At 46.5% G+C, this 24302-nt stretch overlaps 1 protein-coding gene across 1 annotated transcript in view; it reads left to right on the plus strand.

Moving 5' to 3' along the window:
* Positions 1-22460, plus strand: part of Heg1 (heart development protein with EGF like domains 1) — an 81048-nt gene extending 58588 nt beyond the window's left edge. The window contains 6 exon segments of the mRNA XM_032900146.1: positions 6875-6917; positions 7620-7657; positions 16751-16838; positions 19519-19578; positions 19580-19691; positions 22217-22460. Coding sequence (XP_032756037.1) covers positions 6875-6917; positions 7620-7657; positions 16751-16838; positions 19519-19578; positions 19580-19691; positions 22217-22366 — 491 coding nt within the window. The 3' untranslated portion in view covers positions 22367-22460.
* Positions 22461-24302: the final 1842 nt, after the last annotated feature.

Here is a 24302-nt window from a genome sequence, read left to right on the forward strand (position 1 = left end):
AGAAATCTAATTCTGCCAGCCTTTTAGAAGAAGCCAGAATTTACTCCATTTGAGACAGAGACCACACCACACTCCAAAAAAAGCTCGCCCTAAAATCAGTTTGCTTCAGATCCTGAGTGCTGTGTCCCCAAGCTTCCAAGACTACTACAGTCTGTGATGGTCAGGAAGGGCGGTATTATAGAGGCTCCCTTTTCACACAGCACGGTCTCCAGTTGTCCTGTGAAGGGCAAAGACTTCCCGATTAGTCAACACCTTGCTGGTGACAGATGTCCTGAGATCCAGGTGAACAATCCACACGAGTACAAGGTGACATGCCACTTTAGTCAGGACTTCCTCTCCAAGGATTGGTTTCATCAAAAGAATGTAGGTAGGTGATAGTAAGAGGTATCTGTGTATATGTGTGAGTACCATATAAAAACTTGTAATATATAATTGCAGAAATTTAGAGGAAAAAGTGCACATTTTGCTCCTCTGTTTACACAGAGATTTGGCCAAATTGGAGATGACTGGAGGGGAGAGGGGAGAAATGGTCTTCCCTTCTAACCCAAGCTCGCCTAGAATTCAGTATATAGCTCAGCTAGCCGCAAGCTCATGAGCCTCCTGTCTCAGCTTCCCAAAAGATTGCAAGCATATGTCACTCCAGTCCTTTCCAGGTTGTCATTTTCAGGATGTATGCTTTAAGTGACACAGGTGCCACCAACCTTATGCTTACCAGGACATGACCAAGGAGCAGCACAGGGGGGCCCTGACTAACCTTGGGTCTTGCGATGAGGCTGCATGAAGTGCTTTCTCAGCGTTGGTCATGGCCAGCGGTCCCCTGATGATTGGATCCAGGAGGTGTGAGGACTCTAGCCCTGTCTGATGGGTTAGCAGTGACATCTTCTGGCCATTCGTGCTGGAGCACAGACATACTGAAAATTAAAATGTGTGTCCTTCTGTATCTCCTAGCTTCCTCCCACCACACAAGCCTCAATTCTAGCAGCCTTGTTGTACCCTCTGACCAGGTTGAGATTAGCATTTTTAAAGGTTTGGGGGGGGGAGTAGGGGGTGGGCGAGATACAGGTAAGGGTTGTTTTGTTTTTTAAAATTGGGTCTCGCTATGTAGTCCTGGTTGACCTTGATCAGAGATCTGCCTGCCTCTCTGCCCTCTTAGCACCGGGGTTAAAGGCATGCACCATCACACGTGGCAAAATTTTTATTTTAATTGTGTTTGTGGGTCTAAGTGTTATGTGCTTGCATGTACCCTAGAAGACCAGAAGAGGGCGCCATATCCTACAAAGTGGGAGTTACAGGCGCCAGGGAGTGGAACTCCTGTTTCCTGGCCTAGCAGTGAGTGCTCTCAATCATTGAACCTTCTCTGCAGCTGGGGTCCTAGCAGGCTTCACCTTGTCAGATGGCCAGTGCCTTAAGACCCAACACTGTGTGTAGGAAGGACCGGAGTGTCTAATGAAGTGGCCATAGCACAAGAGATACAACTTGAGACAATCAGTGTCCTGCAAAGGAGTTACTAAATGTTACTTAGTATCCTGCAAAGGAGTTACTAAGACTCCACTGTGTACTTTAAGCTCGGTTTTGCTTTTGCATATATGCAAATTCTTTCCCCATTCGTTCTGTCTCCAGTGCTCGGGGTCAGAGTCCCTCTGTGATAAGGAACTGGAAGTGCCTTTACCAGCAAAATTTTCCCTTAGAGTCCCAGGAGCACCAGGCACTCAAATCTTTGATAAGTGATGGATATGCCTGGGGAAAAAAAAAAAAAAAGGCAGTCAAGCCAGGCAGTGGTGGCAATGCCTTTAATCCCAGTACTCCAGAGGCAAAGGCAGTTGAATCTCTGAGTTTGAGACCAGTCTGGTCTACAGAGAGATTTCTAGGACAGCCAGGGCTACACAGAGAAACCGTGTCTTAAAAAGACAAAAATAGGGCTGGAGAGATGGCTCAGAGGTTAAGAGCATTGGCTGCTCATTCAGAGGTCCTGGGTTCAAATCCCAGCAACCACATGGTGGCTCACAAACATCTGTAATGACATCTAGTGCCCTCTTCTGGTGTGTCTGAAGACAGCTACAGTATATTTATGTATAATAAATAAATAAATCTTTAAAAAAAAAGACAAAATAAATAAGTAAATAAATAAATAAAAACTTTTTACATATATTTATTTGGTTGTTTGTGTGAGTGCATACGTGTGACTGGAGGACAACGTAATAGAGTTGTTTCTCTTTCTACCTTGTAGATCCTGAGGATTGAACTCAGGTCATCGGGGCATGGAGACAAATGCCTTTACCCACTGAGTCACTCAACAGCTTGCATTCTTTTGATTAGAAAAATGTCATTACATCAGAGGGGTCAAGATTCTTTTGATGGAAATAGCCCGAGCCACCAGCTGGAGATCATAGGCAGGTCAACAGATGGACCTGTGCGTGTTACCCAACAGATGGTTGGGTAATAGCCAGGAGTGAAGAGTTCCCCACTCAGCACGAGAGGTTAGGTAGGTAGACTGACGTAAACGTGATTTCAGGAAAAAGTGTTCAGAATAGAATAGATAGGTGATGTCAGCCTGTCTCAGTGCTAAGACGGGGCAGAGGTGAGCAGTCCTGTGGAGCACCCCCCCGTGGAGCACCCCTGTAGTCTGAGCTAGAAGTCATCCCTCAGCAGCTTCCCTCACTCCACAGCCCCATTGAAGCATGACTCAGAGGCTCTCAGTAGGAGGGGGACCATGAGCCAGGGCATGAAGCTTTCTACTCAGGCCAGGAAAAAGCAGGGCCACGGCTTGTTCAGTAGAGGAGGCTCTGCCTTCCTAAGGCAGAGAACTCGGGGTGCCAAAGATTAGGGGGTTCAGCCTTGCCTTTTCTCAAAACAGGATATGGTTACACTCTATCTTGTCAAATAAGAGGATTTGAAACACCTACTGAAAATTCCTATCATGAGCTGGGCAGTGGTGGTGCACACCTTTATCCCAGCGCTCAGGAGGCAGAGAGGGTGGGTCTCTGTGAGTTCGAAGACAGCCTTTGCAGAATGAGTTCCAGGACAGCCAGGGCTACACAGAAAACTGTCTAAAACATTTTTTTAAAAAAAGACAAACAGAAACAGAGAGAAAGAAGGAAGGAAGGAAGGAAGGAAGGAAAGAAGGAAGAAAACTCAAGTAAAGAAACAAGTTTTTTAAATATTAAAAGGGGGCCAGCAGGATGGCTTGGTGGGTAGGGATGTGTGGCCTGATGACCTCAGCTCAATTCCCACTTCCCATGAGGTGGCAGAAAGAACTGACTTCGGAGGGTTACTTCTGACCTCCACGTGCTCCATGCACCCACATACATACATAAAAATGAAATAAACAAATGTGAATTTGAAAATGTACTGACCGGGCAGGGAGAATGCAATGAACAAGTCATTTACAAAAGAAGAAGCAAAAATGGCAGCGACTTTTTAAAAAAGTGTTCAGCCTCCCTAGTCATCGGGGAAATGCAAATTAAAACTACTTTGAGAGAGCACCTCACCCCGGTCAGGTTGGCTGTCATCGACTAATCTGACAACAAATGCTAGAGGATGTGGGAAAGGAAGCCCCGAGGGGGTGCTGCTGGGGGGAGGAGGGGTGCACATCAATCCGTCAGTATGGAAATCAGTTTAGAGGTTCCTTAGGAGATTAAAAATAGGACTGCACCAGTCAGCTGTTTCATTCCTGATATCTCTGTGGAGCAGCCCATGCCTTACCGCACAGATGTTCACACGCCCATATTTATTGTTGCTCCATTTACGATAACAAGGAAACAAAACTGACCTAGATGTGCACCAACAGGTAAATGGATAATGAAAATGAAATGGAATATTACTCAGCTGTAAAAATGGTGATATGATGTTTTCAGGAAATTCATAAGTGAAATGCTCGCCGTATCAGATGGAATTAGAAGGTATATTATATTCCGATATATTAGAAGGTAAAAAGCAAGATCACCCTAATTAAGAAAGAAACAAAGCCAAACCGCGTGTCCCCCCCTTATATTCAGGTCCTGACCTGGGACGCATACATATGCACTCAGTGTCGTGGTATGACATTTAGAAAGGAGACCAACAACCGCAAGGTCCTGGGTTCGGTCCCCAGCTCCGAAAAAAAAAAAAAAAATAGAAAGGAGACCGAGTAAGAATGACACCAAGTAAGGAGGAGAGGGTCACAATAAAGGTGAAAGGACGTGGGCCATGAAAGAGAATTTTTCTAGTTTCAATTATGTTGAACTTTGCTTTGGTGTGGCGGATAAGTACATAAAAGATGTAACTGATAGTTAAAGTGTAAAACCCTAAGTGAGGCTCTACAGTTCCAGCCTAGGAGTTCTAAGTGCATTGACATTTATAGAAACGTATAGAATTTGGATCAGATCAAGGGTGTATTTCAACGGGGAGCCGAGCGAGTGATGTTTTTGTTTGTAATTTCATTACGATGAAGTGATTTTCTTTTTTCGAAATAGGGTCTTACTTTACTGTGTAGCTCTGGCTGGCCTGGAACTCAATATACAGACCCGGCTGCCCTCAAACTCGCAAAGATCTATCTGTTTCTGCCTCTATAAACAGCTGGGATTAAAAGCATGTACCACCACACTCTGATACGTCATTATAAAAAAAAAATCAAAGATTTGACTGGTTATGTGTGGCATCATGGGAGAAAGGGGGTGGGGGAACAGACATAGTCTCAAGTACCTGGGACCTCAGCCTTGGGGCACTGAAGCAGGAGAATTATGAGTTCTAAGCCAGCAAATGTTCATATTTAAGAGGTAAATTGGATTAAGAGAAAACCTGCTACTTTGTTGAGACTGGAGGGACAGTATTTGGCAGAAAGCTAAATACTGTATTTGCCCAGAAAGGCCATGCATTTACATGCAAGGTCTAAGATCAGAGACTAACCAGAAAGATCACAACTTTGAAAGGAGACAGAGCCCATGCAGTCCAGAAAGCACACTAGTGTGGGCCAGGAGACTCCCTGTCTTTTTAGGTGTTGAGGTCCACAAGTTTCTCTGGGCATGCTCACCAAGAGGTTACTATGGTGTTGTACAGTGCAGTCCACGGCATCCTGCAATAGGGGCTGTAGGGATTTCTTGTGGCTGCTGCCTGCAGTCTGCAGCCTGATCTACAGACAGTTCTGGGAAGCCAGGGCTACATTGAGAAACCCTGTCTTGAAAAACCAAACCAAAATCATGGAAGTTCATAGCTGAGTGGCGGTGGCATAGAGGCAGGGGCATCTCTGCCAGCCTGATCTACAGAGTGAGTTCCAAGACAGCCAGGGCTACACAGGTACCTAAGGCTCAGGCAAGGTAACCCTGCGTGCACGTCGTGCATCCACAGAGCTTTAAGATCTGCGAGGAGATCAATTCCAGGTTATTTGGAACAGTGTTTTTCAAAGTGTATTCCACAAAACCCTGTTGCAGTTAATAGATGATGTACACGACTAGAATAGATACTAGAAGTACTCAGCTTCTGGCTTTGAAAACTTAAATGAATAGGAAGAACAACAATATCAACCAACCAACCCCCACCAGAGCTCCCAGGGACTAAACCACCAACCAGTGAGTACACATAGAGGGACCCATGGCTCCAGCCGCCTATGTAGCAGAGGATGGCATTGTCTAGCATCAATGGGAGGAAAAGCCCTTGGTCGTGTGAAGGCTTGTCTCCACACTATAGGGGAATGCCAGGGTATTGAGACTGGAGTGGACGGGTGGGAGTGGGAACATCCTCATAGAAGCAGGGGGAGGGCTGTGAGAGGGGGGGGGGAAGGGGATAACATTTGAATGTAAATACATAAAATATCCAAGAAAAATAAAATTATTTTTAAAAAAACTTGAAGAAAATATTAAACATGTTTACATAGATAATACAATTATGCACAAATTCTTGGCAGGACACAGGACGTCTAAGAGACCTCCTGTCCCTCCTACCTGCAGGGTGTCTACCTGCGATCCCACCCCTAGCCCACATCTGCCCTTACCTCTCTCAGTTCTCCCTACTCTGTCTCTACCACCTGCTCCCTATGGGCAGCCCTACATCCTGTGCCTTTTGTTTCCTTTTCCTTTTCGGTCTGATCTCTTAAAAGATGTGTATCAGGCATTAATCAAAGGAATCAAGGAATTTGTGTACAGGGGGCATCTTTCATTGTCTGCTTTCACCAGTGCATGGGTTAGCATTCCTGCTGCCTGGTTGAGTTATTGTAATATCGAAAGTGCCCTGTGGTCAGACAGACTGGAGAACTGCTGACCCAGAAACAGAGCTGGACCTTACCCTGTGCAGTAACTCAGCTAATGTTCTTGGCAAGAAAATTAGGGCACATATAGATCTGGCTAGAATTGCTGGGACAGATAACAGGGCAAGCATTCACTTATGAAAACCTGGACATCAACCAGGACTGAGTTTCCGAAGGGTAGCACCCATAACATGTCTACCTCCTGATGGAAGGTAGGGCCAGGTCACAGCGATTGATAATCAGGAACACAGAACAAAGTATGTCCAAGTGGGTAAAGATTTGCCTGTGCTATAACAGAAGGCTACTCCATGGGTGACGGTCTTCATCTCTAGAGGACATACTGAAAGAATTGTACTTGCTGAACAATAATTACAAAGGGAGACACTGCCTAGTGACCGCTAGACACCAGACCGTGGGAGTCACTTTTATGCCTTTTATATCCATCTCCTCAAGAAACCACTGAAGTTCCTGTTTTCCTCAAGGCGCGATGGGGTCGAGAAAAGTTTCTTGATCTTGATAACAGTGTTCAAGTCGGAATTATAATTTTAAAATTCTCTGCCTCTAGAATATTCCCATGGACTCTTGGGTGGCTGGTGTTTAACTAACTGATTTCTGGTCACATTAACCTTCATAGATTTTTTTCCTTTTCTCTTTCAGCCTGTGAAGATGGATATAGGCTTGAAAATGAAACCTGTATGAGGTAGGCTCTCTAGTCCCTTCTTCTGATGAAGTTGTTACAAATGTACGTTTGTGTGCTTGCTTGTTAAACTAGCCTAGGACTGGAGAGATGGCTCAGCGGTTAAGGGCACCGAGTGCACTTCCGGAGGTCCTGAGTTCAAATCCCAGCAACCACGTGGTGGCTCACAGCCATCCGTAATGGGATCCAACACCCTTTTCTGGTGCGTCTGAAGAGAGTAACAGTGTATTCACGTATATTAAATAAATAAATAAATAAATAAATAAATCTTTTTAAAAAATATCTGGGATTTGACAATATTTCAGATGTGGGGGTTTTCAGGAATGTTTAGTCTGTAACAAATAGCTTATTGGTAATCAATGATATAGAATGAAGTATGCTTATTTAAAAAAAACAAAATAAAAACTACCCAGCAGTGTCAGCACACACCTATAATCTAAGCACTGAGAAGGCAGAGGCAGGCGGATCTCTGAATTCCAGGCCGGCCAGGTCTACAGGATGAGTTCTGGGACAGCCAAGGATACACAAAGAGACCCTATTTTGAAAAATGCCAACCCTCTCCCTCCAAAAAAAGAAAAAGAAAAAAAAGACAAGACTATCCTAATAAAGAACCTATCCTAAGTAAAGATATTTCTCAAGTACATTGCCTCGTTACAGATTTTGTGATTTGAGACCGAGTCTTCTCTTGTCTCTCTTGATTTACAGTTGCCCATTCGGCCTTGGTGGTCTCAACTGTGGAAACCGTAAGTATCTCTAAGGAGGGAATAGTGACTGGGCGGGGCCAGGCCTGCTGGCAGGCTCCTCCCCTCCACTGTGCACTTAAGTCCGGTGCTAGGTGAGTGTGAAGTGAGCCACTGGGCAGGAGAGGTGCTGAGGCTGCAGTGGGTAACTAATAGGGAGCTATCCATCATGGCACGGGGAGTTATCTGAGCCACGGAGACTGCAGTGAGCAAGAGAGCCTAAGCGGTAGAGACAGAAGACTTCCGGTGCAGTGCCAGCCAGGCTCAAGGACCAGCCTCAGAACAGGAGCATGCGCGGTCCAAGCCCAGCCAGGCATGCTGATAGTGCGGCAAGCATGGTGTCTCAGTCTCGTCCAGTCCTCTCTGAGGAGCGGTTTGAGGAGTTTAGATTTGCTTGGGTATTCTTTTTATCCTCAGACGCTTTTGAGGTGGAAATTACCTTCAAAGTTATGAAACGAAATTTGTGATACAGGATATGGGAGAGTCTAGTATGTATAGTAGGAATCAAGACAGTTCTGGGATTGCCTTGTCTTGTGCAGGTAAATGTGCGAATGATAATTATCTAAGGTTGGAGGTAGACATGGTTTTACTTCCTGTGTGTTGTGTATTGCTCACTGCCCCCTACTCCCGTTGCTATTCTCTACTTGTATGCTCCATCCCCGTTATATGTCTTCAAGATACCGTCTTTCTCCCCTACCTACCTTTGTTCTTCCTGCTTTCTGTCTGTCTGTCTGTCTGTCTGTCTCTCTCTGTGTGTCTGTCTGTCTCTCTCTGTCTGTCTCTCTCTGTCTGTCTCTCTCTGTCTGTCTCTCTCTGTCTGTCTCTCTCTCTCTCTGTCTCTCTCTCTTTTAGAAAAAGTCTCTCTATGGAGCACTGGCTAGTTAGCCTGAAACCCACTGTATAGACCAGGCTAGCCTTGAACTTTAAGAGCTTCACCTGCCTCTGCCTCTGCCTCTGCCTCCTGAGGGCTGGATTCCAGAACTTTCTACCTTTATGTTCACAGGAATAGCTATCATTCTAGAAGATGAAATTCATGCATGGATTCGTGTCCTGGGTTGTGTGCCATTGATGTTTTATTGTTTTGGGTTTTTTGTTTGTTTGTTTGTTTGTTTTTGTCGGCTGGTTTTTGTTTTTGTTTTTGGCTATGAACGGCCATTGCCACTCTCTGTCTTGGAAATACACACCCTACATCCATTTATTCTCTTTTGGTAAGAAAAGAGTCAGGTCAACCCCATTCTTTGTGGGGTCTATGAGGGACCACTTTTCCCTCCCCATTTATCCAAGTGACCACCACTATGTCCAGCAGAGGGCAGACACCCCTGTCTGGACTGTTGTCGGGCCCCAGCCCACTTCAGGAATGAAGCTGGCGGTTTGTCATTAAACCGGGGTGACTTTGAGCTACACCAAGTTAGTATTTCAAAACACTTCATGGCGGCTGATAAAAATGTTATGACTTGTGATAACATGTGCAGGACACTGCTGTGTGTGCTTCAGCATCACACTCTGAGACATGTTTGTCACCTGGTTCCTTATCTGAGGTCTGGGCCCAGCCGAGTTGGGGGGAACACCTGAATCTCTCCCCACTGGTGACAGAAGCACCTGATGAGTGCTTTGTGCCACCTAGCTAGCCTCAAACTCAACAACTCTCCTCCCTCCACCTCTTGAGCCCTGGGGTTACAAGTCTGCTCTTCCAAGCCCAGCCTATCATGCTGGCTTGTCCACAGTCGGGAAATGTCTGGATAGATTTCTCCGCACATGCTGTTCTCAGGCCCAGTGAGATCAATAAGCCAACCTTTTCCAGACACTGCGTGACCTTGAGATTCTCTCCTTTCTACATTCCTGGCTGTCGTCCAATTCCAGCATATTCTAGGCACTAGAATAATCTGTGTCCTGCCTTTTAAGTGTTTTGCTAGCTTTCTAGTCCTGCCCAGGCTCCACACCTTGCTTCTTGTGGAAAATATCCTTCAAAAGAGTAGGATATGACTTTCTTAAGGCTTTAGTTTTCAAGGACATTCAGGTCACCCATACCCAAGGCTTGGGACTCCAATTGGCTTATCCCTTTTCCCTTCTTATGGATCATTTGTCTTTGTTCTTACCCCATATTCCAACATTGTGAATTCTTATCCCCTTATCCAGAATTTTTTTCTATCCAGACCTGTCCTTTGCTCTCTGCTGCCCCCTCCCCCTCTGCTGTCTTCCTCTCTAAGGAGGCTTGCGCGCCTCCTTAGTTGCTTGAATTTTATGTTGGTTCCTCTGCACAGCTGTGTATTGTCACCCCTGATGCTTTGAGTTGTTATAACTTTTTCCCATCTCACTCATGTGTATATATGCGTCTAGCAGGTATGTATGTGTATATGTGTGTATGTGTGCATATGTATGTGTGTATGTGCTTATTTATTGAATTGGGATCTAACCTATCTCCCATACTAGCCTAAAACCTATTTTGTCACCTAAGATGACCTCAAACTCATAATCCTCCTGCCTCAGCCCTGAAAGTCCTAGGGTTATAGGCGTGCACTACCATGTTGGCCACCTTTTTCTCATTTTCAAATTAGTCGTTCTTTGTCATGGCATAGAACTATGTAGAATCAATTACAGTAGAGGTGTAAGGGGAGTCTGCACACCATCTGTCCACCATTACACACCACACACCGACTGCTTGAGGACCAGCAGGCACCTACCAGGCAGAGTTTCAGACCTCCTCACTCCACACCCATGGAATCAGGATCTGGAAATTTACCAAACTCAGCAACTTACTTGTGTGCTGCACTGCGTGCGTCCTTCAGCTTGAAGAGCACAGGCGTCATCGTGTGAATGTCTCCTTTTCAAAAGCTGGACCTCACAGGACATACTATTGTGTAACCTTTTTTAACTTTTCAAGTTAAGATTTAGTTCTACATGAATGAGTATTTGGCCCCCATGTATATATCTGCACAGTGTATATACCCAGTGCCCACAGAGGCCAGAAGAGGGCATGGATCCTCTGGAACTGTGAGCCACCGTGTGGGTGCCGGGAATCAAACCCGCGTCCCCCGGAAGAGCAGCCAGTGCTGAGCCATCTCTCCAGCCCTGTGACTGGCTTAACTGCAATGTTTTTGTTTCTATACTCTGACGATGTTGATTTTGATTCTGCCACACCATTCTATATTATAATTTCCTTCTGGTTATCTTTTACGACTCCTTTTTACGGGCGCATCCTCCGATTTACGGTTACTGTCACTTCATGACTGTAGAACTCGCACCGTTGTTCTGCGTCTGCTTCTTCCTGCCACAGACATTTTCGTCCATCCCTCTTTCACACCTCTTCCACGTGTGCTCGTGTGCTCGGCAGAAGGCTCAGGCTCTGGTCACCGACTCAGTCCCTTCCCTAACGGCTTGGCAGTGGCTGTTTAGAGCTGTCTTTTCGGTTTACAGTCTTTCCCAAGGAACTACAGCATACCGCTTAAGGATATTCCCGACTGTCTTCCACCTACCCACAACCTGGTATAGAAAGAACTTCTCACTTTGCTCTCCCAAAGCGGAGATTCAGATCAGAGGAGGGAGGGTCGGCAGGAATAGCTCAGCACGCACGTCACTCAGTGCATGTATCCAGAAAGCCAGGGCCAAAACCAGGAGGAAAGGATCGGGCACTGACCACCCGTGTGTCCGTGCAAGCTGCTCTTCCACGGGCCCCAGCTGGCCTCTGTCCTTTCCCGTTGGCAGGGAGCGGGGGGAGGGGAATTCTGTTCTGTGTTTGACGTCCCTGCGGTCTGGTGAGATGGGAGGGACAGAAACCCCAGCAGAGAGTGAAAGAATCACATGGAAAATTCTCCTACCAGACTGGGAGTAGATACCGGAGAGTGGAAGGAGCCCATGCGATTCACACAAAGCCTGGACGGAGACTTGAGAAAGGGAAGCTTCAGAGGAAGAAAAGGAAGGCCTTGAGTCGAGCTGGAAGAGGTTGGAAGGCTTCAGAGGCAGAACTCTGGCCTGATGTAGTTAAGCGCTGAAGGAATTTTAAACGAAAAGCAGTATGGCTTCCTAGGAAGCCCTGTTACGCGGTTGAAAGAGTGTTCATCGATTAAGGTTCTGGAGTAAGGCCGGCAAATGTAAGCAAAGTTTATTGAAGGACAGGTCCTGGGACCTGAGTGTCTGGCGTGGCAGGAATCGCTAGCGTGGGCAGCTGAGGTCAGAGCTTACTGGGCACACCCAATCGAGACTCCACTTCCTCTTTGCTTCAGCCTGAAGAAGCTGTACACAGGCTTCCTTGTCCCCTCACAGCTCTTGAGTGTCTGTGTTGTGCTTTAGTCATTTTCAAAGAGAAAGTTCTCTCTGCTTTCCACGTGAGTCTGGGCGATGTGTTCATTCCTCATCAGCTGTGGCAGACGATGTCAACAGGAGTAACACCCCATCCTGCACGGGCCACCCCACCCCACTCTCACACGGATGGAGGGATTAAAAGTTCCCAGAAGTGGCGGGCTACACAGACAATGGGTTCCTTCCAAATGACCCTGTAAACAAAGCTAAGAGTTCCAGAGGAAGGTGGAAACCAAGAGCGGGTTGGTTCGGTGAGAAGCCGCAAGCCGAGAGGATGGCCAGCACTGAACTATCAGCAGGTGTTCACGGGGAAGGAGGCCCGAGGACCCCAGCTCGCTCTGAGCAACTCCTCACAGGACAGAGATGGGTTTCCCATCTCTATCCCACAGAAACTTGCAGCGCCTGCCAGGCCAGAAGCAAACATGACAGTTGGCGTTGGGGAAGAAAAGACCCCATGAAGCCCAATGTCGCAGAAAGCTGACGTCAGCACTTGCACTCACAGATCGGTTAAAATGAGTCTGTAAGACGTGTGTGCTTGGTAGAGATGGGAAAGGGTCTATGCATCCTGTTTCCTTTATTATTATTCCTCTTATTTAAAAATTTTTAAAAGCATACATACTCTCAAGTTTCACATTGGCATTTTTTCAAACATAATTCTTTCAGGTAATTTTTTTTTTACCCTTTTAACCCCTCCCATAGACTCCTTTCCTGTTGCCACGTGTGTCCTACCACCTCCCCCTTAACTCCTTTTTCAGTTTTATAACTCACCTCACTTCCACTCCCATACCCACATATGAACATTACACACTAGGATCACTCAGTCTATTTTCCAACTCCATCCATGTCCCTGCAATTCTCATGCTGCCATAGCACACACGCTTAGAAGTAGTCACATGGCTGTGCCGTCCACACATGGGGCCTTTAAAAACTATGGTGTCTTACCAGTGTCTTGGTCCACAGTGAATGTCATTAGAAGAAGATAAGGCAGTGTGTGATAGTTGGCACCTAAGGGAAAGATGGGGAAATAAGATTTTGTTTATTTAAAAGCTATCCAGGGCCAGGAGTGGTGGCACAGGTCCTGGGTCTAGTCCCCATTTGAAAAAAAGGTTGAAAAAAAAAAAAAAAAAAAAAGCTATCAGGGGTTGGGATGGCTCAGTGGTTGAGGCCTTGCCTGGGCTACATAGTGGTTCAGGCTTCCCAGCTCGAAAAAAAAAAAAAAAAAAAAAAAAAGAACCAAAAAATAAATAAATAAATAAATAAATAAATAAATAAATAAATAAATAAAAAGCTATCCAGCCAGGAGTGGTGGCACACACTTGGAAGTCTAGTATTTGGAAGGTTGAAGTAGCAAGATCATGAGTTTGAGGCCAGCCTGGGCTACATAGTGAGTTCCAGGCTACCCTCAGCTCAATAGCCAGACTTATTCCTCCCTGCTCATTGTCTTCCTTCTACTTTTATGCCATTCTTTTGTTTGTGTGTGTATGTAGGTGAACTACTGTGTGTGTGTGTGTGTGTGTGTGTGTGTGTGTGTGTGTGTGTGTGTATTTATCATGATGTTATACAGGTGATATCAATTTCTGAGTATATTGGTTGTTTTTTTTTAACAAAATATTTCAAACAGGAATGAATGTGCTATAACCTGCAGCCATTTGCAAGGGTCACTTCTATAACAGATACTTGTTTTTTTGTTTTTTTTTTCTTTTTTTCAAAGAGGAATGAATGTGCTACAACCTACAGCCATTTGCAAGGGTCACTTCTATAACAGATACTTGGTTTTCTTGCTATAAGTGAGAGAACATTTATCTTGATGTGTAAGATAAATATTAATTTTTTTTGTTTTTGTTTTTTGAGACAGCCTCTTTCTGTGTTGTGATGGCTGTTCTAAAACCTGCTCTGTAGATCAGGCTGGCCTTGAATTTACAGAGATCTGCTTGTCTCTGCCTCTGAGTGCTGGGATTAAAGGAATGCACCACCACCACCACCCAGTTTAGACTTTTAAAAGAAAAAGAAGCTGGGTATGGTAGCACATGACTGTAATCCCAGGTTCAAACAGGAGGATAATTTCAATTTAGAGACCAGCCTGGGCTACATAGTAAGTATAGGCTACGAGGCTATAGAGAGCCTATCTCAACTTAAAAAGAAAAAAGGCAACCAGGCAATGGTAGTACTCACATTTAATCCCGGCATTTGGAAGGCAGAGGCAGGTGGACTTCTGAGATTAGGGCCAGCCTGGTCTACAGAGAGACTTCCCTAACATCACGCATACAAAATAAAATAAAACAAGAAAATGAAAACACCAGGGGAGCCAAGCATGGTGACATAGGCCTGTAATTCCATCACTTGAGAGATGGAGAGGCAGGAGGCAGAAGTTCAAGGCCGGCCGTGGCTATATGAGACCCTGTCCGAAAAGGGGGGTAGGGTAGGGCATAGGAAAGCCAGATGCGATTGCCTGTAATCCCAGCACTCTGAATGTAGAGGCTACCAGGAGGTCAAGGGCATCCTTGGCTTCATAGCAAGCTAGAAGCCCACCTGGGCTACATGATACTTTGTTTCAAAAGTGAAAAATAGTAAGTAAATAAAAAAGCAAATCGAGCACTGGGAGCCACGGAAGTCTCTTAAAACAGGAAACAGCAAGATCAGACTTGCTGTCCGGAGAAGACATGACAGGAGCTCAGGGCAGAGCTGGTAGAGGTGAAGAACAGAGATGCGGGCTGGAAAGATGGCGTGTGTTTAAGAACACCAGCTGCTCGTCCAGAGGACTAGAGTTCAAGCCCCAATACCTTCACTGGGTCATTCATAACTCCCTGCAGCTCCAGCTCCATGGGGTCTGCCACCCTCTTCTGGCGCATACACACACACAGGCACACACACACACATACACTCACACACACACAAACACACTCAAACACACGCACACTCACACACACAAACACACACTCAAACACACACACAACACACACACACACTCACACACACTCACAAACACACACACTCACAAACACACACTCACAAACACACACACACTCACACACACACAAATGATAAAATTAATTCTTAAAAAGGGCTGGGGGTGGGCACTGGAGAGATGGCTTAGTGGATAAGAGCAGAACTTGTGGCTCTGGCCGAGGACCGAGGTTCCATTCCCAGCACACACATGGTGGCTCAAAACCATTTCTAACTATGGTTCCAAGAAATCCAATGCCCATTTCTGACCTCCATGGTCAGTGATGCATAAAATAGATATATATTAAATAAATGCATAAAATAAATATCTTTAAGAACAGTGGCTGCATCAGAGGTTTGTCTTTTCACTCACATGCACACACATGCATGCACACGTGCACACACACTAATATATGAAATTAAAGGTAATTCTGTAAGAGTAATACTACAGCAGGAGGTGACACATACGAGAAATATCTGGAGCATATAACAGAGGCAAAGGAGAAGAGGGACGCATTCCATAATTTGGCCTTGTTCCCTCTACACTGCAGAGCTAATCTTTTTCATAATAATCTGGCTTCTGTGCTGATCATTTAAATAAAGGATAGATAAGGGGTGTGTAGCTTGTGGTTTACCTGTTCTGCTCATAGCCCCTGATCTAGGAGTCCATGCAGATGGGAGAGAGCTGGAGAGCTGTGCTGTAACCTTGACTTTATAACCGTGTCTGTAGATCGTGGTTCAGTCTCACTGTGCTGTAAAAAGTCTGGTCATTTGGGGCTAGAGCGTGGCTCAGGGGTTAAGATCACAGTCTGCTCTTACAGAGGACCTGGGTTCCACTCCCAGAACCTACATGATGGCTCACAACCCTCTTGTCACTGTCCCAGGGGATCTCATGTCCTCTCCTGGTCTCGTCGGTCATGTCATAGACAGATAGTTGAATAAAACACTGGTAATGAAATATAAAATAAATATTCTTTAAAAGAAAAGAAAGAAAATCTAGTTACTGGGCTTTCATACTAGATCTTCCAACCCGAGAAACCAATTTTAATTTTATTTCCATAAGAAAAAATGGAAATTTTAATATAATTTATCACACATAATTTTGCTACAAATATACAGATATAAACCCCAACTAATTAGACATGTTTTCATTACTATATTTGATATATGCTTCTATCAGTGCTAATCTCTGTTAATTAAATCCGTGTATAAGGAGGTCTTCTGGGTCTCGGTATGGTTTACGCAGTGACCCCAGACCCTGGACTTAGCAGACCGGTAACATTTCTTCTGAAATTGAAGAGTTTAAGCTGTCTCCGTTCTGTTTTACCAAGTAAGACCCTAAAACTGAATCAAACCTCTGGTGTTTTGTTTTGTTTTGTTTTTGAGACAGGGTCTCACTGCAGCCCTGGTATGGCTGGGAACTCACGATGTAGACCAGGCTGCCTCTGCCTCCAGTGTGAATCACAAATCCTTATTTTCGTTATTATTATCGAGATAAAAAGTTAAGTTTCCTGATGTGTAATTTTCACATGATAAAAGACACTCAAGTGAGAGAGAAAATACGAGGAAAGCCTTTCAGAACAGTTTGGGGAAACTTGCTGGTTGACTGTCTCTCTTTTGTGGTTTAGTGACATCATCAGGACTGCTCTAGAGAAAGAAATTTGGGGCTGAAAGGGGGAAACCCTTTCAACACAAAGGAAGCAGAATTCGTCTAGCCTTTGAGAATCTCTGGCTGGAGAGCAGGCAGTGGGAGAGAGCAGCTAAGGCCATGCTGCCGATGTGGGGTGGGGTTGAGACATGACTGGGGACCTCCTGCCAATCATCCCTCTTTGTTTATTCCTTTGTTGCTTTGTTTAGCCTATCAGCTCATCACCGTGGTGATCGCAGCGGCAGGAGGTGGCCTCCTGCTCATCCTGGGCCTTGCACTCATTGTTACCTGTTGCAGGTGAGTGGTGAGACCTTCCATTTAAATCCTCGTTTCACAGACTGTGCTATACGAAAGTTGATTCTTAACCTGGAATAAACTAGCGCTTGAGAGACTGAGGCAGAAGGAAGAGGACTGTGAGGACAGCCCGGGTTTATAGCAAGTTCTAGGTAAGCCCAGCTACATAGTAAGAGCCTGTTTCCAAAGTACCAAAGCTAAATAAATAACACAGTCCACAAAATAAGAAGGTGAGATGGACTTTATCAAAATCAAAACCTTACAAACTCTGGAGCTGAGAATGTGGCTCAGTTAGTTAGTAGAGCGCTTGCCTACCATGCATGCCTGAAGCCCTGTGTTTGCTCCCCAGCCAGCAGAGAGGAAGAAGGAAGCATGGTGTTTTCCTCCTCTGATCCTAGCCCAGGCAGTAAAGGCTAGAGGAACCAAGAATTCAAAGTCATCCTTAGCTGTAAAGCACATGCAAAGCCAGCCAGGAACACAGGCAGCTGTTTTAAAATACATCTGAGCTTGGTCACACACATCTTTTAATCCCAGCACTCAGGAGGTAGAGACACTTTGGATGTCCTTGAGTTAAAGGCCAACCTGGTCTACACAGTGGGTTCCAGGTTCCAGGACAGCCAGGGCTACACAGCAAGAGTATCTAAAATAAATAACAGAAAGTAAGAAATGTTGATGAGAATGTGGCAGAATTGGAGTCCCTACATGGCTGGTAGGGACATAAGAAAGTAAAGCCACTTTGAACGTCTGGGAAGCTCAGGACTCTGGGTCCCTGTGGATGCCTAAGAGCGATACAGCATATCCACACAAGAACTTGTACCTGTACGTTCACAGCAGCTCTGTCCCCGAGAGTCAGAAGGGAGAGCAATCTAGTGCCTATGGGCTGACAAATACAAAACCCAAATGTGACAGAGCCACATGCCATCAGCCACTGGCTGGCACATAGGTGAACCTATGTGAAATGAGGCATCTGAATGGTCATCCGGGGTATGATAGGAATACGAGTTATTAGAGTTTCTGCATCCAATAGAGACAGAAAGCAGACCCGTTGGACACTAGGGTGGAGGTCAGGGTGGAGAAGTTGTGCAGGTGGGGGTGATCAAAGAATCTGAGACTTCTGGGGGTGACGAAGCCATCTTAAAGTTGTGATGATAATCACACCGCTGCGAATGTGTTTAAAACCATTACGTGAGCGAGTCGTACGGTTTCGTCTGCTGTCTCTCAGAGGTGCGTGGAGAGAGAGAGGCAGACAAGGACAGAGGGAAGGGAAGGAACTGCCTTGAACTGTTTTAGCAGTGAAGAAGCGGGAGCCGTGGTTTGGATGAACCTTGGCCCCAGGCTTCCTGCATGGAGCTTCCGTGAGAAAGGGCAAGCCAGAGAGAATGAGTCCCCCTTGTTTACGATTACCTGTTCAGGTAAAGGCGGGTCACAGTCACTGATTTAGATGCTGTCAAATGGAAAGATTTATTTGTATGTGACAAATGGAGGGACCTTTCTTACATCACTAGTTATCTTTTCATGCCCATTTTAAAGGGACATTTTAAGGCATCCCCAGGAGGACCGCCAGGAATAATTTACTGTAAGCACTCAAGAGTACAGCCATTAAACATCCCTTCTTTTTTTTTTTTTTTTTTTTTTTTTCGGAGCTGGGGACCAAACCCAGGGCCTTGTGCTTGCTAGGCAAACGCTCTACCACTGAGCTAAATCCCCAACCCCTAAACATCCCTTCTTAGATTACTATTAAAGATGAGCTAAACCGGTTGAGGGCAGTTCCCCAGAGAAACAAAGCCAAGCAGCCGGGGCACATGGGCCTTGCATTGGGAGCATTCTCTACCACAGCAGTGTAGCCATCTTACAAGGGAGCCTGGACTCTTGGTTACTGAATTGGGAGTGGTGGCAGGGCCACTCTGAGCCTGAAGGCAAGGCCAGCACTGAAGGCCTGTGCACCATGCTGAGTCATTTCTGTGCCTTTCCCTGGAACTCTAAAGTGCGGGAGAAGGAACCTAGGGTTTCAGCATCTCTTACTCAGAGCAGATATAACTAAACATGTCTGATCCTTGGCCCACAAGACGGGCTTCAGACAGTCACCCTAACCATATCTAGGCCGTAAAACCTCACCGTTTCTGAGCTCCTGAAATGACAGCGTAGAGAGTAGGTAAGCAGGCAGCCCCATTGAGGTTTCTGTGGTTTGTAAAGTGATAAATAAAACATTGGGGAGAGGGAAGGCCAGCTCCATCCCAGGTCTCTGGTAGCCACAGGTGAGCCAGGGGCTAAGTTTTCCTAAGCCAGAGCCACCCTGTAGTCTTGCCCCCCATTCTGGAAACCCAAGAACAGCATTGACGCCTCACCTGTGGCTTCCGATATTTTACCACCATTGCGTTCCTTTCCCTCCATAGGAAAACTGATTCCTGTTTCCCTGGCTACCCCAAGGGCACTAACCTCTCCTCCAGGGTCATTTCATGCCCCTTTAGGCTCTTTAAGTTGGGAAGTCTTTTTTGCATCTTTTTTGGATGGCAGAGGGGACTCCTAGTGGCCGGTTTTAACTTTTTAGTCAAATACTATTTTACTAGGGTTCCCAGTCTTATTTACATTGCAAAACACGCCCAGTCTTGTCGAAGATGCCATTTCCTGACACAACTTATTGATAGAATTTTTCTTGCGCAATTTTTTTTTTAAATTCTCACAGAAAGAGTAAAAATGACATAAGTAAACTCATCTTCAAAAGTGGGGACTTCCAAATGTCCCCACGCCGAGTACCCCAAGAATCCTCGCTCACAAGAGTGGGGCCGGGAAGCCATTGAGATGCACGAGAACGGAAGCACCAAAAACCTCCTGCAGATGACAGACGTGTACTACTCGGTAGGTGTCTGTGGCAGCCGGCCTCAGGGCCCCCAGCTCAGGGACGGCAGGGAAGGCTTCGCGGGAATAGTGGCACAAACCTCTGAGACACTGCTTATTATTCACTGTTCGGTTTAGCGGTGGCCTAGTTGCATGGAGTTTTTCCGTGTGAGTAATGAGGAAACCACTTCCACAGAGTGAGTTACTTTTGGGGAGTGGGAGTCGTAATTCCTAAACTTGCTTTTAAAAACAGGAACAGAAGCTTCAGAGGGACAGTGTGGCTTCGGGCCTGTTGTTATCTCCTTCGCTCTCTTGAATCTCTCACCTCCTATACTTTGTCAGTCAAAACTCGGGGCTGGGAACGGCATAGCAAGAGTGACTGAAGGTCATCTTCACCAACGGAGGTTTTAGAAACTTAGTAGGTCTTGGGTTGGGGATTTAGCTGAGCGGTAGAGCACTTGCCTAGGGTGCGCAAGGCCCTGGGTTCGGGCCCCAGCTCCGAAAAAAAGAAAAAAAAAAAAAAAAAGAAACAGTAGGTCTTTAATAATTGGCTCCCTCCAGCCCAGGACTACATGAGTGTGAAAGCTGGGAGCTTCCCTTGAACCAGTGGTTCTCAGCCTTCCTAACACCACGTGACCCTTTAAAACAGTTCCTTAAGCCGTGGTAATGTCCCCCCTCCCCACCACCACCACCGTAAAATTATTTCTGTTGCTACTTCATGGCTGTAAGTTTGCTACTCTTATGAATTGTGAGGTAAATGTGCTTTCCGATGGCCTGAGGTAACCCCTCTGAAAGGGTCATTTTGAGACCCACAGGTTGAGAACCATGGCCCTAAGCTTCTCCTGCCCCACGCTGAAGACAGCACAGCTCTTCTTTTTATCCCATTTGGTTCAGCTTTAATCACACCGTGTCAGCCATAAAGCCGACACAAATGGGGATCTGGACCGAAAAATAAACAGATGTCAGGTGACCGCTAATCAGTTCGCCCTGTGGCAATAAACAAGAGACCTTGTGCTATGGAGACTGAACGGCACTAGACATTTCGCTCTAGAAACCATAATCCCTCTGGTTGCTATGGAGATTAACGGAGAGGATCAGACTTTGGATGGGAGGGGCTGGTTTGTCCCTGTGTGCTCTTTGAAATTTTTCAGCCACGAGGAAGAACAAGAAAGGTGGAGACAGGAAAGATGAGACGCACCTCTCTAGTTAAACTCTAGTTAAACATCCCGTTTCTGAGTAGACGTTGGCTTTTCCTTTCTGTCGGGGACGTCTTTTCCCTTCCCTAACCGAAGCTGTACTAAGTGTGTCTGAGTCCCACGTGCTTTGCTAGGGACTCCTCAGCCCCGGTGGGAATTATAACAAACAAGCAGGCTGTCTCCCAGGACCAAAAAGAGGTCGGGGAGGAAAGGCTTTATTTGGCTTACACGACCACACAGCTGTTCATTACCAAAGGAAGTCAAGACAGGAAGTCAGACAACGTAGGAACCTGGAGGCAGGAGCTGACGCAGAGGCCATGGAGGGGTGCTGCTTACTGCTTGCTCCCCGTGGCTTGCCTCAGCCTGCTTTCTTATAGAACTCAGGACCACCAGCCCAGGGATGGCACCACTCACAATGGGCTGAGACCTCCCTCATCAATCACTAATTAAGAAAATCCCTTACATCTGGATCTGGTGGAGGCATGTTCTCAATTGAGGTTCCCTCCTTTTGCATGACGCTAGCTGTGTCAAGTTGACCTAAAGCTAGCCAGGACAAGTCCCATCTTTCCTTTATAAAAACAACCTCAGTTGAGAGCTCGATGCTGCCACCTGAGTACCACTGTCCCTCACAGTGGGCACAAAGTGGTCCAGGCAGCGCCACACTGGCTCTCATAGGTCTACAGCGTACACTCTGAGGGACTTCCCAGTGAAGTGTTTACTGTTGCTTCAGATACCTGGCCTGACTAATTTTTTTAAATTAAGTTAAAATCCCTGGGGGTTGGGGATTTGGCTCAGTGGTAGAGCGCTTGCCTAGCAAGCACAAGGCCCTGGGTTCGGCCCCCAGCTCTGAAAAAAGAAAAGAAAAAAAAAAAAATCCCTGGCACATGTGATGGTAAATGACTATGATACCAGCATATGGCAGGAAGAGTAAGAAAATTGCGGGGATAGCTGGAGAGATGGCTTGGCAGTGAAGAGCACTGGCTGCTCGTCTCGAGGACCCAGGTTCAATTCCCAGCACCCACATGGCAGCTCATCCCAGTGGCTTCCCAGACATTGAATCCATGCGGTACATACTCATACATGCAGGCTATACACATAAGAAAAGAAGAAGAGACTTTGAGTTCCAGGTCACTAGGAACAGACAGCATGACTACCTGCCCTCCCCCCGCTCCTCTCCCACCCCACCTCCTCTGAGTAGGTAAATAGACCTGTGTGAATTGTGCCTCCAGGCGAGACGGCTTCGCTATTTATAGATCACCCGAATACTTTAATTAAAATGTAAAAAGCTTTACACTTATTTAAGTCCAGAAATAAATGATTGACATCTCTCCTTTTCCCCTTGGCATCCAGCCCACAAACGTAAGGAACCCTGAACTTGAACGCAACGGACTGTACCCAGCCTACACTGGATTGCCCGGATCAAGGCACTCTTGCATTTTCCCAGGACAGTATAACCCATCTTTCATCAGCGACGAGAGCAGGAGGAGAGACTACTTCTGATTCCAGGAGACAGGGGGGGTCCCCCGTTTCTCTGAGCCACTTCCCGGGATGTCTGGCTTGGAGGACTATACCGGAAGGGAGCACCATGCACTAGCTCCTCCTGGGACTCCTCAGAGCCATGCTTGAGGGGCGTGAGCGAGGTGGAAAGGACAGATGGATGCGGAACTGCAGGCCACTCACTCAGCGCTGTTGCTACTGTGAACGTGGTCGTGGGCCAGTGCACCGAGTCTCTAAATGCTGCACGTAGAACTGGATGGCTTCCGTAACAGACCACTAGGCTTCACTTCCAGGATCCAGTTTTCCCCTTAATTTGCACTTTAATAGATTGGGCAGGGAGGCTTCAATTTGGATACATTTCCAGACTATTCCAGAAAGCCTTTCTTTTCCAGGATATTTCCACAGGCCTCGGTTTGGTTTGATTGGCAGCCAGGGGCTGGCACTTAATGTTTTCCTGCCTGGCGCCTTGTGCTAAACAACAGATGGAGGTAAACGCCACTGTGATGGAGTGGCCAAGCAGCGCAGAGTATTTAAAGGTTTCTAGGTTGTCAGTGTTCATCTCCATGCCACAAATGAGACCGTGGCGTTTCGCAAGGCTCAGCACAAAACTTGTTTTAAGTCAAGGGGACACATAGGCTTTACAATGTGTTAGTTTTACTTTCCCGAGCAAGTGTGACTAATCAGGGCAAAACAACATTCCTTTGGTTTTCATTAGAAGCATCCAGGTGCCCCTTTGTGTGTTCCAGCAGGCAATGTCAGTCAGGCAGGTCCTACCTGGAGCCAGTCTGCAGGCTGTAGTAGGAGAGGCAGTCGCAGGTGTGTCTGAGCTAGTGTCTCACCTCTGGAGGGAAAGCAGTGTGTCACAGCAGAGCGTGGCAGAGGAGTGAACCTGACACGTTCCCGAACCCCAGCAGAAACTGGGGGCTCCCCCAAGAAGAATGGGGAGCTAGGAGGAAGCCACAGGTAAGGGTGCACACCTGCCAGCCTTGGAGCCCATAAAATTATCTGCAAACTCAATGGAAACTTTTAACCACTTAGAGCTATTTATTCACTGAAGAGAGAACTTAATTTCTCTCACCCAGTCACTGATACATCTGTGTTCTTGTGCAGTGTCCCCCTCAAGACTCTGCTATGGTCTGAGTCAGCTCTGGAGAACTAAAACCTGGCCAGCTAGGGTCTGAGATCTTGCTTTGGGGGAAGGAAGTTCTGTCTTTTGTTTCTTGCATTGTGGGATCCTGGGGGGCGGAAGGGCTGTGTAGTGTTCCATCCCCTGTGGAACCATCAGCGTGTGGGATGTCCTGGTTCTGGATGAGGCGAAGAGGTCGAAGCGTTATCCCCACCCTGAAGCTGGGGGCTCAGCAGCATTTATTTCTGGAAATGGGACAGCTGTTGGAAATGGTTCTGTATGTGTTTCTTTGACGTTCTCTGGTTCCTCCAAAATTTACGAAGGTCCCCATCCTCTTTTAAGTATGCACTGTGTCCCATGGTCTGGAGACATGTGTCACCGGTGAACTGTCACCAATCACTCTCACCCCCTACAGCAGGACCATGAATCGGGTGCAGAGGATTTTTAACCAAGTCACATTCCTTAGTACAGAGGAATCTGCTGCTCTTGGTTGATGCTAACTTAAAAGTTGCAAAGCACTGTCTTCTCGAAGCCGGGGGTCTTGTTTATGTCTCTTTGGGGGAACCAATGGCCCCTTGTGTTTTTGTGAGCCCCTGTGCTTGCCTTCCCTGAGCCCAGATCCCTTTCGAGGTAGCCAGGTTCTATCCCTTCCAGTAGTATTCAGGCTTGTCCCAAGCCTCATTGCTGTGGGAAGAGCACACACATCTAATGCCTTCAGCTAGCATCACAGCTGGTGAGCACCTGTGTAGGGGGCAGACTCCCAGCTGGTGAGCACCTGTGTAGGGGGCAGACTCCCAGCTGGTGAGCACCTGG

This window comes from Rattus rattus, chromosome 4 (assembly GCF_011064425.1).
Source record: "Rattus rattus isolate New Zealand chromosome 4, Rrattus_CSIRO_v1, whole genome shotgun sequence".
Taxonomy (NCBI): Eukaryota; Metazoa; Chordata; class Mammalia; order Rodentia; family Muridae; genus Rattus; species Rattus rattus.